Here is a 14,564-nt window from a genome sequence, read left to right as displayed (position 1 = left end):
TAGTTTCACGTCTTTTCCTAGTTTTAGCCAAGATGACGTCTATTTTATAACTTGGAAATTTGTGGGTTCATTTGCAGCCTTTTATGACAAGGCAGTGAAAGTTGGAGAGCCAGCTCGGTATTGTGATGACTGTAGACAGCTTTTTGGTGACTGTTCCTCCATCTTTTCTTTAATGTAGGTGTTTTTACAACCCCATCCACACAATTTAGACCATTTAGGAGGCTGGCTTCTGATCCTGTGTGTCAGGGATAACCCATGCTGGGAGGGATACATCCCGGCAGAAAGAAAGAGATATTCGATAAATATTCTCCCTAATTGAGAATCAAACTCAGGTCTCCTGCATGTGACAGTGAAGCATCTTACTGCTACACCACAGAGGCCAGTCCTACGCTCCATGAGATGTCATAGCAGGAAATAAAATAAGTAAATGACAAGGTTCATTGTTGGACCGACTCTGAAAAGGACACACTCAGAGTTCATGAATTGACCCTCCTCCAAGCCATTCAACCCGCAACGGACAGACAACTGTTTTTCCTAACGACACCCATCAGTGCGAGTGGAAAAAAAAGTTTAAGTTTTAAAAAAAGTAAAGTAAATGACAAGGTGGCAGGCCGTTTCGTAATAAGGAAGGTCAAGATGACTTAGTTTGATTTTGGCATAAGCTGGACAGCTTGTACAACCGTGGTAGCATGTTGACATATTATTGTTACAAGAAAGAATTATATGGAAATTATGAGCCATCCTGTCTTGTAGCGCTGTGTCCTCAAAGAAAGACAAGTAAGAGGCAGTCACTGGGGCACCTCTTTGTGCAAGACGCATCAATCCAGTAGCAATATAGGGTGCAACACAGTTTCCTGTAGTCAAAGAAACCATTAAATTATGTCTAGAACTTTTACAGATTGACACTTGCTCATGATATCTGCAAGACATTTAAAAAATGTTTAGCAAAAATATAACAGAGCTTGTTTCATACTGGATGCAAGGATAATGTGGAGCTTCAAAAAACCATCAGTTCGCCAAAAAACTTTAGCCATCTCATTTCTTTTGTGAAAAGAAAACTTTTCTACCATAACCCAGGAGTTTATTAACACTTTCCACCCACGCAGTGCGCAGAATGCACAACACTTGTCCCCCACGGACTACGATACAGGTGCGGTACACGCTATATCACACCGGCGCCGATCGGCGTCCCATTAGGTAAAGGGACACCTTCTTACTGTCGCCAATCGGCGTCCCGTGGGGTAAAGGGGCGGCTTCTTACTTTCGCCAATTGGCGTCCCGTGGGGTAAAGGGACGGCTTCTTACTGTCACCAATTGGTGTCCCGTGGGGTAAAGGGACAGCTTCTTACTGTCGCCAATCAGCATCCCGTGGGGTAAAGGGACGGCTTCTTACTGTCGCCAATCGGTGTCCCATGGGGTAAAGGGACGGCTTCTTACTTTCGCCAATTGGCGTCCCTTGGGGTAAAGGGACAGCTTCTTACTGTCGCCAATCGGCGCCCCGTGGGGTGAAGGGACATTTTCTTACTGTCGCCAATCGGCGTCCCCTGGGGTAAAGGGACGGCTTCTTACTTTCGCCAATTGGCGTCCCGAGGGGGCGAAGTGTTAAAACAAACAATATCTCTGTAATGACCACTTTAAAATGCCAAAGCACTGTTTGCTACCTTTAGAATTACAAAGTTGTATCCGACATTTTGCGGCCGTTTTGAGTAACTAAGACCATGAGGTCAGAAAGAAATTTGTTCAATCTGCTCTACCAAAAGAGTAACTTTACCCGTAACTTTTATTAAGATATTCAAACAATTGCGTACGGAAAAGCTCCCCGTAGGATTATGCGATTGTGCAGCCGCTGTGCGGCCGCGTTTTTTCGCGTAATTCTGCAACATTTGCATAATTTTGGATTCCCCGCGTTTTTTCCCTCTTTTTTCCCTTTTTTTTTTTACAAAACAATAAATTAAAGCCTCGCCATGTGACTAAAGGGAAGTAATCACCGTAATGAGTCTCATTTAAGTGAAAAGTTGGTTATTTCCCTTGTTAGAAGATCTTGGTTATGGGTTGGGATTTTGTTCCTTGAGCATGTTCAATTTTTCAATCCATCAAAAGTTGTTGTTCTCAAGTTTTCTGATGTTTCAGGTTTGACAGGTGTCCCTGCTTTTAGTAATGAGCAGGATCAGAGGTCATCATTCCCTTTAAAAAAAAATTTTTTTTACCATTTTTCTTTCCTCTACAAAGATCTAGATATCTAGATCTATAGTTGAAAGTTACAGAGATTATATTTTTTGGTAGTTTTTTTTCTGACTGATGTGTAGTTTTCTTTCCAAATACACAACAAATTACTGATACTGATATTTTTTCAATTTTTCTGTACATAAAACATGAAAATCATGAAGAATCCTTGCTGAAAAAGTGCAAAACTTGTCGCGAATGGTGTTACGGTAACTTGCATAATTTTTGCAAAATTTTGCTTTTTTTTGCATAATTTTGCCATCTAAATTTGCATAATTCTTCAGGGACAGCTTTGTGAAACTAAAAATTTTTTACGGCAAATTTCTCCAAACTAAGAACTGAGCAGATAGAACTTTGTACTTTTAGGGCAGCGTGTTGTCAATGTTAAACAGGAGTCCCCTCGTTGCCATAGCTACGCTCCGCCGAGTACATGACGTCCGTCCGCATGGCGTACTTGCGACCTTTCTTCAGCTCCTCCCCTTCATGGAAGATATCGTGCTGAAAGATGAGGACCGACCCTGAGGACGAAGGAATAGACGAGAAATTGTGATTAGATGTTGCTGTGATTTGGAAAACACCCTTCAACTGCAAATGTCAGAAAACATGAGTTATTGCTATTTCAGTATATATATATTTATAATATATATGTGAGGCAGCGTGGTGGAATCAGGCTCTCGTCAATTTTTGGGCATGTCGAGTTGTTGGTATCATCTTAAAGCGTGTTTACTTGTCTTTATATGGATGAAAAAAATATCCATTTATCTTGAATACAAGTCGAGTTATTTGCGAAAGAAGGAAGTGGGGTTCACCTACTTTCAGAGGTAAAATTAGTGAGAAAATGGCCGCCAAAGATTAGTTATTTCCTTAGCTAAAGAGCATGTGGTAACTAAAAGTTTACATTTTTTTGTGCTTTTAATCAACGTTTTTCATAAAAATCCACACATAAATGAGTTCTATAATGGGTCTGAAAGGTGTTGAGCCGAAAAACAAAAATTTGATAAAAATTCACAAACCTGTGGAAAAATGCAAGTTTCTTCACTTTGGTTATTTTGACGAGAGCCTGATTCCACCACGCTGCCTCACATATATATATATATCAAACCGGCATCAGTGGTGTAGCTATTACATGTTGAAATGAGAGTCGATTATTCAGTAATACAAAAATACGCCGTTAAAATCAGAGCCATTGATCAGTAACACAAAAAACAAAAAGACTGCTTTAACTGAAGCCATCTCAAAATTGTACGGAGGAAATTTTTGGGGGGGTTTTCATACAAAGGTTTTAATATCCCGCTTGGCACAACTAAATAGTATATTGAATAGGTGTATCCAATGGACTTGCACAGAGAACAGAGGAAGAAGAAATGAGAAAGGGTTAAGAAAGGAGAGAAGGCAGATATAATACACTAAAGAAAAAAGTTACACATAAATACTTTAAAAGTTGCAAAGGAAAAAGATTGAAAGGGGAAAGAAAATGTTGAAAATAAAAAGAAAAGAAATATTATGCAAACAAAACAGAATACAAATTACTAAAACATTACAACTTTTCTCACATTCACATATGCATACACAATAATGATCATTTAGTATTTTCTAAAAGTAAGAAGGACAGACAGACAGACAGAAACAACAGAGGGAAGAGTAAAGAAGTTATAAGACCTACCAGTGGTGCCCTCCGATCACCTGCCATAAATGCACACATACGAATGACATTTATTCACTCAGCTTAACGTATCTGTACGCTCTGGGGTCAAATTGTACCTCCGCGGTCGTATTCTTCACATTTTAGAATACTTCTAGTTCGAAGATCTCTTTGAAATTTCAGTATTTCTAAAAAATCATTTTGACAGACTGCTATGCAAAGCATACGGATCGCATTAACGAGTAAATTTCCTCTTTGGAAGTGGTGGCACAGAGTTCTCCACGTCGTATGGATACTATAGTAAAACATGACGTACGGACAGGGTTAATCAATATCACTTAGACTTAGACTCACCTGTCTTTGGTACGACTGGTTCAACTTCGAAATTGGAACCAAGGAAATTTGTAGCTCCGCCTTGAAAACCCTGAAAAAATCAGATGTGAATATTTGTTTCGAAACAATACAAAATAGCTAGACAAGAAACAAAACAAAATGGATTTTGAAAACAAGCACGACAGTTGATTAAACATCCAGCATTGAAAAAGAAAATGACCAAAAGAAAGAAATTGTGATCAATTGTCAATTAATATGTGAGGCATTGTGGTGAAATCAGGCGCTCGTCAATTTTTTGGGCATGTGGAGCTCCAGTGGCTAAGTGAGTAGTGAGTTTTGACTCAAGCAATGTCAAGCAAGTGTCGGTGACACGGGGATCAGATGGGTGGTCACTGGAGTGTGTCCTTGAGAAAGACACGACAACCCTAGCTCAAATTACAGGGCGCTGCACAGTGGCGACCGACAGTGGCATTGTTTGTAAACTGTTCTGTACTTGTGTAATAGTGTGTATTTATGTATGTATTCATGCATGTATGTATTTAGGTATGTACGTATTTATAATTATGTATTTGTGTATGTATGTTTGCCATTGTAAAACAAAGTGCTCTTCTGGGACAAATAAAAGTGTAATAATTTATTTTTAATTTTATTTATTATTGGTACCGTCTTGAAGCTTGTTCAATTGTCTTGCTTTCAGTGAAAAATATGCCCATCTTCATCTATCATGAATAGAAGTCAAAATATTTGAGATTGAAGAAGGTGGGGGTCACTTGGTTTCAGTGGGAAAATTAGCACGAAGATGGCCACCAAAGTTTGGTAACTTCCATAGCTAAAGAGTCCTTGAAAACGGAAAAATGACATATTTTGTGTCTTTACTTAACATTTTTTCTGTAAAATTCAAATGGAAATATGTTTAAGTTTTTATTAGGACATAAAAGAGGTTGAGCCAAAACAACAAAAATTTGATGAAAATTGCCAGACAGGTGAAAAAATGCCTGTTTCTCAGATTTCATTATTTTGATGAGCACCTGATTTCCCAACGCTGCCTCACATGTGTGTATCTTATTTATTCTAAGAAGATGACCATATCAGGAGTGCCTCTTTTCCCCTGTACATGACAAACAACACGCATGGAAAGTTGATGTGAACTCAAATTTCTTCAATTAAGAGAAGAACAAATTAATTATATGTGAGGCAGCGTGGTGGAATCAGGCTCTCGTCAATTTTTGGGCATGTAGAGTTATTGGTGTCATCTTAAAGCTTGTTTACTTGTCTTTATTTGGATGAAAAAATATCCATTTATCTTGAATACAAGTCGAGATATTTGCGAATGAAGGCGGTGGGGGTCACCTGTTTTCAGAGGTAAAATTAGTGAGAAAATGACCCCCAAAGTTGGTTATCTCCTAAGCTTAAGAGTCCGTGGTAACTGAAAATTTACATTTTTGTGTGCCTTTAATCAACGTTTTTAAGAAAAATCCACACATAAATGAGTTCTTTAATGAGCATGAAAGGCGTTGAGCCAAAAAACAAAAATTTGATAAAAATTCACAAACCTGCGGAAAAATGCAAGTTTCTTACTTTCATTATTTTGACGAGAGCCTGATTCCACCGCGCTGCCTCACATATTATTTTTTGGCCATTGAAACCACTCCTGATAACTGACAGCATGATTTTGAGAACGCACCATCATTATTTCTGGGTCTAAACAGCCGTGAAAAGTTCTAGAATAAAAATAATAAGGGCATCATTCCTAATTTTTTTGTGGGCTATTGCATATCATTTACAATTTTAATTAGGTTCGTTAATTTCAAAAATGCACAAATTCGTTACCCCCAAAACTGAGAATATTTGCTCTTGGGACGGTGGGAGGTACAAGCGCTGCTGAAAATATACACGCAGGGGGCTGGAAGGGTTAACAATAACTGTTCATTTATATTGTATGCGTGTAACAGTGGGTCTATTTTGTGAGTACAAGCATAATGTGCTTTTGTGTATATATATGTATGTGGAGAAAGGATGCATGTGAGTGAGTGAGTGAGTGAGTGAGTGAGTGAGTGAGAGAGAGAGTAAGAGAAAGAGAGAGAGAGAGAGAGAGAGAGAGAGAGAGAGAGAGAGAGAGCTAGAGGGAGAGGTAGAGTATGTGTGTATGGGTGTGCGAGCATGCATGTACGTGTGTGTGTTTGTGTGTGTGTGTGTATGTGTATGTGTGTGTGTGTGTGTATGTGTATGTGTGTGTACGTGAGTGTGTATGTGAATGTGTGTGTATTTGTGTGCGTGTGTGAGTGTGTGTGTGTGTGTGTGTGTGTGTGTGTGTGTGTGTGTGTGTGTGTGTGATGAGGTGAAACATCAAACCAATGTGCCAGCACCTGGACACAAAAGATCTATCTTATCTTTTCTCATATTTTCTCATCTCATCTCATCTCATCTCATCTCATCTCATCTCATCTCATCCCATCTCATCTCATCTCATCTTATCTTATCTCATCTCATCTCATCTTAATCTCACCTCATTTAGATAAAGCTGAAATGTGATGCAACTTCTTTCTCCATTCTCTCGAATGTAGACGCCGTCGTAGTGTGGTTTGAAGTATTCCCCCTTGTCGTAGCGAAGGTAACGGAGCCTACAAATTGATCACGATGAAATTATTGAAATGGTATCAGAGTTAACTCAATAACTATTCACCACTACACACTGCAATTGTATCATCGGCAGTGGAATGATGAATCATATTTTCATGCCAAACTAGACATTATATTATGTGTGTATGAGTATAGATGAGTGTGAAAGAGAAGATGTGTAAGAGAGAGACCTTTTTTTAGTAGAGGTTTTACGGCACTCGCAACTGCATAAAAGGTCATATGAGCGCCAGAAGATTAGAGGTGTTACAAGAGAGTAACAAACATAAAAAAGAAAAAGGGGAGATAAGGACGACAGATCTTTGACAGGAAAGAAGAAGCAAACCACACCAGAGCACCCGCCAACCACCTGCTGTCCATAAATATACAGGTGACAAACCTATCAAAATCTGAAAAAAGATTCGTCATTAAAAAGAAAAAAACAACCCGTCGCCTCAGAGGTATTTTGTCCAAAGTGTACCGGAGTAAAGAGACACTTTGGACAAAATAGTTCTGAGGCGACGAACAACAGCCAAACAAGTCAGAGGCACCACACTTCTAAAGGAAACCAGGTCATACAAGAAGAAATTAGGTGCAGTGTAAGCCAAAGATATTACAGTCCGTATTAGCAGGTGCTCTGGTGCGGTTTGCTCCTTCTTCCCTATCACACACCTATCGTCCTCATCCCTCCTCTTTTTTATTCATGTTCGTTGCTGTCTAGTAACACCTCTAATCTATGGCACTAATATGACCTAACTGTGTTGCAAGCTCCGTAAAACGCTTTCTTAAACAAACACTCAATCATCCCTGATGCCTAGCAAGAGAATATAACAGGATGATGAAAAAAGATAAAAACTATTCAGACGAATTAGATGCAGTTTTCTTTTTCTGTGAGAGCATTTCTTTCTTTGCCTTGCTGCATTTTTTAAAATGTATATCTTTCACAATCTTTTTGTGGTTAAGGCCTCAACATACCTCCAAAAGTGTCAGGTTGCAGTGGTTGTTGGGTGAAAAATTACTCTGTCTCAAGTGAGTTAAGGCACTTTCCATTCACCGACATTCTTGCCCATTATTGCTCCCTCTGAACTCAAAACGACAGGGACATAAAGGAACTTTGTATATTTTTTATCGCCCTGTTCTTTTGAAAGACAACAAATAATACCACTAAAATTACTTAACACTTTGCACTCACACAGCCAGCAGTACCAAATACCCCATCTGGTAACCCAGCCAGGAGAGTGACTGCAATGGACTTCTCGGGCCTGGTGCAGTGACCGGAACTGATCATTTTCACCGGCGCATTATTGCGCCAAGTGACTGCAAAGTGTTAAATGAGCTTTCATTTGAGTAAACTGCCATCAGAAGTCAACTTCCAATGGCTCAATGTGGATAACTAGGATGGGGGCTTCAAGACAACATTGTCAGAAAAGAGAGGGCAAAAGAAATCAAAACATCTAAATAAATCAAAGAAAAGAAACCACAAGAGAAGAATGACGACCAATCATTTCGGTAGAGATAAAAGATAGTTAGCGCGCTCATATGACCTTAGCAGTTGCGAGCGCCGGAAAACCCTATACTACATACATACAAAGAGAGTTAGCCACCTTTCATTCAGTCCCAGCACTTTCCTCCCTTTGAATACAGGGGGTACGAAATCCTTGATCCGTCGCCAAAGCTCCGTCGCATACTCCTCAGAGTCTATGATACAGCGACTACTGTTTCTGATGTCAGTCATTGCTTTTTGTCTATGAAAGAAGAAAAAGTATGTGAAACCACGTTATTCAAAAGCACTAGCAACAAAAGAGATTTATACAGAAAATTAACATGAAAAAAAAACCCTCCGACAGCATAAATAACCAACAAAACTCCAATGATATTCAAATTAAAAATGTAAATTCTAGGTGACAGTATCTCATATTACACAACATTACCTTTTCAAAAAACGTTAAATGAATATTACCTTTTTTATTAATGGCTTATATCTCAGTCATGTTAAGTAAAGTAAAGTTATTCCCGCATCCGATCCGAACATTGGGTATTGCCTTGTTAGTGAGACGACTTCCTGGACTTTCAGCATAGTGTGGTAGGGTGGCCAGTTCCTTTCAACGCCCCCTTTATTTTCCCAGGCGACGTGGAAAGGAACTGGCCACCTTACCCCATGCTAAGTGCCCCTTTCAATACAATTCACTTAATTAATGTGCTTTAAGTGTGTGGTTGGCTCAGTTCGTATCAGGCTAAACTATGGAGCAGATATGTTTGTGATTCACATCCCACATGGAGCCTACATTGTTTTGGGACAGCCATAAACACAGAGAACATGTTGACTGAAAATTTGATAAAATCCAAATATAATGTGAAATACATTGTTAAATCTTCCTGAGCAATACTTAAAGTCAGTGGGTCTTTTTAGTAAGAGTTTTACGGCATTTGTAACACAATGAGGTCATGTAAGTGCCGAAGATTAGAGGTGTTACAAGAGAGTAACAAACACAAAAAAGAAGGAGGAGAGATGAGGACGATAGACATTTGATAGGAAAGAAGGAGCAAACCACAACAGAGCTCCCAGCAACCACCCACGAAAGTCAGTGTTGACTGACCAGTGCATTAAGAGAGGGCAAAAACAACACAAAATTCATACATTCCACCCATCGGCACAGCTGCCAACCTTTCGGAACCAAAAAGCAAAATCCACCCATGCAGCCGGTCAAGATGGTGCGCATCGACCCAAATATAACTGCTCCCCCCTTCGAACACACTTTTCTGCATTCAATGAATTCAACATATTCAAAGCAGACATGCAACAACAAAAATCTCCAATGTATTCATGGGCTTTGTTCTCATTACTATTTGCAAATCCATTTCTTAACTCTTTAAACTCTGAGTTTGTTTCCACAGTTTCCCGGAGTCTTTTCTAGTCACCTAAACCTGATGCACTATGTACTAAAAGACTTATTTCGGGAATAGTTCCAAAAAAACAAGCAAAAACTAGCTCTAAGTAAAACGAAAATGTTGTCACTAGTATCGGACGCTCCAGCATACGATGGGGAGCAGGGTTATTACCGCCGGACGTTCCCAGCTTCCGAAGGGGTTTAAAGATTTAAGTTCATGATTTTTCTTCAGAACTGGCAAATCCACAAGGAGGTGAACAAATAAACAGAGACTACATAATTTTCTGATATAGCTAGGGCCTATTAAAATGGACCTCCCCACTCAGACTCAGACCCTCAAAAACATATTAATTTTTTTTTTTAATTACACATACTGGTTGCCAGTTTTGCATCAGTAAGGCACAGCATGTGCATAAAAAATGAAAATAAAAGCCAAATATTTATTGCATATATATAAAGGTTGCAAGATCTTTGTTACCTTCCAAATCCAGTGTTGACCAGAGCCAATTCATAACCCTTCTTCTCTGTCTTGTCAATGAGTTCCTTACATTCCTGGAAAAGACAGTACATAATATATGGTCACTTTTAAGGACAAGCGGGCTAACCCAGATTTCGGGGGTTTCCAGAAATCTTGACCTATACCAAAAGAGGGCATTGCCCTACCTATAGGAGAAGTTTGGTTTCATTGATGAGTATATTTGTTCGGTTATAGAGAAAACTCTCCTTGACTTTCAAAGAAACTGAACAATGGGGCAAAGACTTTATCATCCATTTTCTCAAAACAGCATTTTTCGTGATAGCCCCCTTGTGCTTAAAAGCGACCATATACAAACATAGTTTTAGCAAAAATATATAACTGACATATCTTTATCTAACAACAAAAATATAGTCCTAATTGTCTGAGACAGCCATAACCTTTTGTCAAGGAGAAAAGTGACTGTCTAAGACCGATGGCTGTCTGTGTCATTGTAGTGTATTAACTCACTTGAGCCTCATCAACCATCAATGCCTTTCACCCCTGGCAGGGTATAGGCCACATACAAGCTCCTTTCATTTATCTCTATCCTGGGCCATTCTTCCCAGCTCATTCCAAGTGAGCTTCATCTCTCTCATGTCCCTTTCCACACATCTCCTCCATGTTTCCCGTGGCCTACCCCTGCCTCATGCTCCTTGTGGGTTCCACTGCAGTGGCTGTCTTGTGATGTTTCCGCTGCTGGGCTTTCTTAAAGTGTGTCCCATCCATCGTCACTTTCTTAGTCCTATTTCTACTTCTATATCCTTTTGTCCTGTCCTTTCCTACTGCTCTTCATTTCTTATTCTATCCTGCCACTTAATTCTTAGAATACTCCTCATACACCTGTTGATGAAAGTCTGGACTTTATTAAGTACTGTCTTTGTTAACTTCCAAGTTTCGCAACCGTAGAGGAGCATAGACTTGACGTTTCATTTGAGCCTATTCCCGTGTATTTACAAGACACCCCGCTGGCCCTGTGGCCTAATCGCGTATATTTACGGGATTGCCTTTATTGATCCATATCTCCGTTGTTTTACGGTTACAAGCTGCTGGAAGCAATGAGCCAACAGTTGACCCACTTGTCTCATTTTGTTAAAAATTTGGTGAAGTTATGTGCGATACTTTTTGAGCTGTAATTTTAACGCACTAAGACAGTCAGCCCCGCATTGCGATAGATGATTTTAATACAAATTGGGCCGAAAAGAAAAAAAATAGCAGAACCCCCAGACATTGCCCTTTCAAAATACCGATAAATTAAAAACTATTCGGACAAATTAGAAGCAGTTTTCTTTTTCTGTGAGAGTATTCCTTTCTTTCTCTTGTTGCATTCAAAAAAATTATGATAGCTTTCACAGAAAATTTCCGACTTTGTGTAATTTATTCACACATCTTCTCAGAACCGAAGACCCAGCAAAGACAGAAGAAAATCTGGCAGTCCGGTTGATTTGGGTTTAAGCTGACTCCAGTGTAGTTTTTTCTTCCCCAAGGTCGAGGAAGAATGGGGCTTTACTCTTTACAGTCACTATAGCCATAAACCCTTTGGTGATCACTGGAAGATGAGTTCCTAGTGACATGTATACGTTGTACTGTATTGTAAAGCGCTCAGAGCCTGTGTACTTTAATCGGGGTTGAGCGCTATATAAATGTCATTTATTATTATTATTATTACATGAGCAGCCAAAAGGTTATGTTGTCATTCAACTCCAAGTATAGTTGAACCTAGGTTCAAATGACCACCTATCCAAGAAAATCTCTGAATAAACGACCACTTCCCACTTCCCTTCTTGAGGTTTTTTTTTTCAAAATATAATATATGATACTGTATTAACCAAGAGGATCACCTCTCTAAGATGACCACTTTTCCTCTTACAATGGATAGTCATCTTGAACAAGTTTTACAGTATTTTGCAAAGCAGAACTGAGAAAGATCACACTAAATAAAATATTCAAAGGCACACACAGTGATAAGGCTGATAGAAACATATAGATGTATACTGTAATACAGTAATCCAAACGATATTAATCTGAAACAATTAATTCCTCGACCATTTTTTTTTCAAGGAGAGAAATTAAAACTTAGTTTTGGAATTCAAAGTTGGTTACGCAGACCTGTCAGTACAAGTGGGGGTATTTAGGCACGGGGCATACACTCAAAGCCACAGTTAGGCCTATATCACCAAGGCCAAGACACTTCATCAATTTCAGCACAACTTTATATCACAAGATACAGCAGGATGAAAAGAATGTCTTGATAGAGCAGTAAGTAATCATAAAAGACAAAATGGGTAACCCACCTGTGGTGTGAGAACATTATACAGCACAAAGGCAAGCTTGTCTTGTTTGCAAGGCAATTTGACATCCTCCTTCGTAATGCTTGGGGAGGCTGCTGAACCTTCGGACGTCGCAGAAGCCATTCTTAAATTTCAATCAACTTGATGTTAGAATGTTTTGAGTCTTTTTTTAAAAATACAAATCTGGAGAGTACAGCGTAGTTTCTATACTGTAGGCCTACTTGAATTAAGAATAGATCCGTGTTAATTAGGCCTAGTGTTGTGCCAGTGCAGTTGTCTCAAGTTCAAGAGAGAGGTACCAATCTAAATCAAGAAGTGCAACTATACCCACTTGACATCTTTTTATATTCCTTCACACATTCTATCATTGGACGAAGAGCCTACGACATGAATAAGGAACTAAATATAGATCTAGACATTACACAGAGATCGGACCGACACCAAAAATGTTTCCGTTAACCTGACCCTATATGGGTTCACTTGTTCGTTCCCGGAACTTGCAAGCAAAGTGAAGGATTACACTGAACTGTCCATGCGTTACTCATACGCTCTAATTAAAACGTAGGCCAACGTCCATTGCGAAGTAGATATCTAGATCTATCTAGATCTAGATTCTAGATCGAGAAACGCTTTCTTAAATATTGTCAAATGAGTACTGTAAATGAATAGAAAAGTACAGGTCCCAGCGAATAATTGACATTTATCTTACTGTGTTTACAACTTTAAAAGTAGGCTAAATTATTTTCCTATTATTATAAGTTGCTATGGTATGGACTCAAAATTCAGTGCTGAAGTAGCTTTTAAGCAAGCATTTTAAAAATATGCTGCACGGTGACATTGTTTTTCGATTAATTATTTTTCTCATTTAGTTCATCTCAAGAAAGCCTACTTGCTATGATGATGGAAGTTAAAATCATGAAGAACAGTTTCTCCAGGCCATGGGGGGGGGGGGGGATAGGATGTGTGTATTCGGGGGGGGGGGGGGGGGGGATACAACACGTTTTTTTTCTTTTTTGTTAAGAGTTTTACGGCGCTGCAACCGCATAATATTATTAAGGTCATTGAGCGCGTGAGACACATAAAATATTTTCCGTTGGTAGGAAATTTTGAATTTTGCCGGGGTGGCTGCCGAACCTTACTCTAATCGATTTTGGACCACCAAGGGATCTTTAATGTGCGCAACTTACACTCGGGACCTCCTAGATTTTTCGCCCTTATCCGAGAAGGCTAGGTGTAGACCTACCATAAGGTCAGGGGCGTGGCTAAAAGACAGCAGTAAGAAGGAGTCAAGGAGTAGCAGTAGAAAGGCTGCAGAAAGTGTCAGGAGCCCAGCGGAGTGTGCAGAAAATGGAAACCAAAGCAGTCGATAGAACATTGTTAGAGTGTAGGAAAGGATGTGAAAGGATACATTTTTAGAGAAGAAAATTTTCCGTCGCTATCCGGATTCGAACCCGGGACCTATTGAATGACAGGCGAACACCGTAACCTCCAGACCACGAGAGCCCCTTATTAACCTTCAAACATTTTAATGACCAAATTGTGTCCAGAAGAAGGATATAATATTCATAATCGTATTGTACATGAACAGAATAAATGGACTACACAGGTATCGCTAAAATCTAAGTCGTGTGTGTACGTGGGTGTGTGTGTGTGTGTGTATGTGTGTGTGTGTGTGTGTCTGTCTGTCTGTATGTCTGTCTGTCTGTCTGTCTGTCTGTCTGTCTGTCTGTCTGTGTGTGCGTGTGTGTATGTTTATGCGTATGTGTGCGCATGTTTGTGTGTACATGTGTGAATGTGTATGTGTATGAATGTGTGGGGGGAGGGGGAGAGGAGGCTTTCCTATAGATCTAAGAGGGCCTGGAGAGGGGGGGGGGTGATATTCCATAGCGAGAAGGTGAGAAAAGTTGCCACTTGAGAGTGGCTTTGAGTTTTATGTATTTTACTCTTTAGTTTTCACGGGTGCATTTGCGCTTGTTTTATTTGTTCGGATAATACGCACCTTGTATGTTCGTGCGTGTGGGACAGAATGGGAAAGAGAGAGAGAGAGGGGGGGGGAG

General features: G+C 39.6%; 1 protein-coding gene across 2 annotated transcripts; it reads right to left on the bottom strand.

The window, feature by feature from the left end:
- Positions 1–2,470: 2,470 nt before the first annotated feature.
- LOC101851773 (probable prolyl 4-hydroxylase 3) lies at positions 2,471–13,269 on the bottom strand. 2 transcript variants are annotated; one of them, XM_035972964.1, is made up of 7 exons: positions 13,217–13,269; positions 12,511–12,727; positions 10,181–10,254; positions 8,419–8,559; positions 6,705–6,819; positions 4,220–4,289; positions 2,471–2,741 (listed from the first exon to the last, which is right to left on the bottom strand). In XM_035972964.1, the coding sequence occupies exons 2-7, from the start codon at positions 12,628–12,630 to the stop codon at positions 2,608–2,610; spliced, it is 654 nt and encodes a 217-aa protein (XP_035828857.1). In that variant the 5' UTR covers positions 12,631–12,727; positions 13,217–13,269; the 3' UTR covers positions 2,471–2,607. The 2 variants fall into 2 exon arrangements, with proteins under 2 accessions (XP_035828857.1, XP_005110744.1); XM_005110687.3 differs by having other exon boundaries at positions 12,511–13,266.
- Positions 13,270–14,564: the final 1,295 nt, after the last annotated feature.

The sequence above is a fragment of the Aplysia californica genome, unplaced genomic scaffold (genome assembly GCF_000002075.1).
Source record: "Aplysia californica isolate F4 #8 unplaced genomic scaffold, AplCal3.0 scaffold00931, whole genome shotgun sequence".
In the NCBI taxonomy this organism is placed as follows: Eukaryota; Metazoa; Mollusca; class Gastropoda; order Aplysiida; family Aplysiidae; genus Aplysia; species Aplysia californica.
Note: the sequence above shows the minus strand (reverse complement) of the source record. Positions and strands in the feature narration are given on the sequence as shown.

Coding starts and splice junctions, on each gene's coding strand:
- LOC101851773 (XM_035972964.1), bottom strand. CDS start 12,630: ATGGCTTCTGCGACGTCCGAAGGTTCAGCAGCCTCCCCAAGCATTACG. Junction 10,255..12,510: donor ATAATGTTCTCACACCACAG/GTGGGTTACCCA, acceptor TGTCTTTTCCAG/GAATGTAAGGAACTCATTGA. Junction 6,820..8,418: donor GTGCTGGGACTGAATGAAAG/GTGGCTAACTCT, acceptor ATCAATTTGTAG/GCTCCGTTACCTTCGCTACG.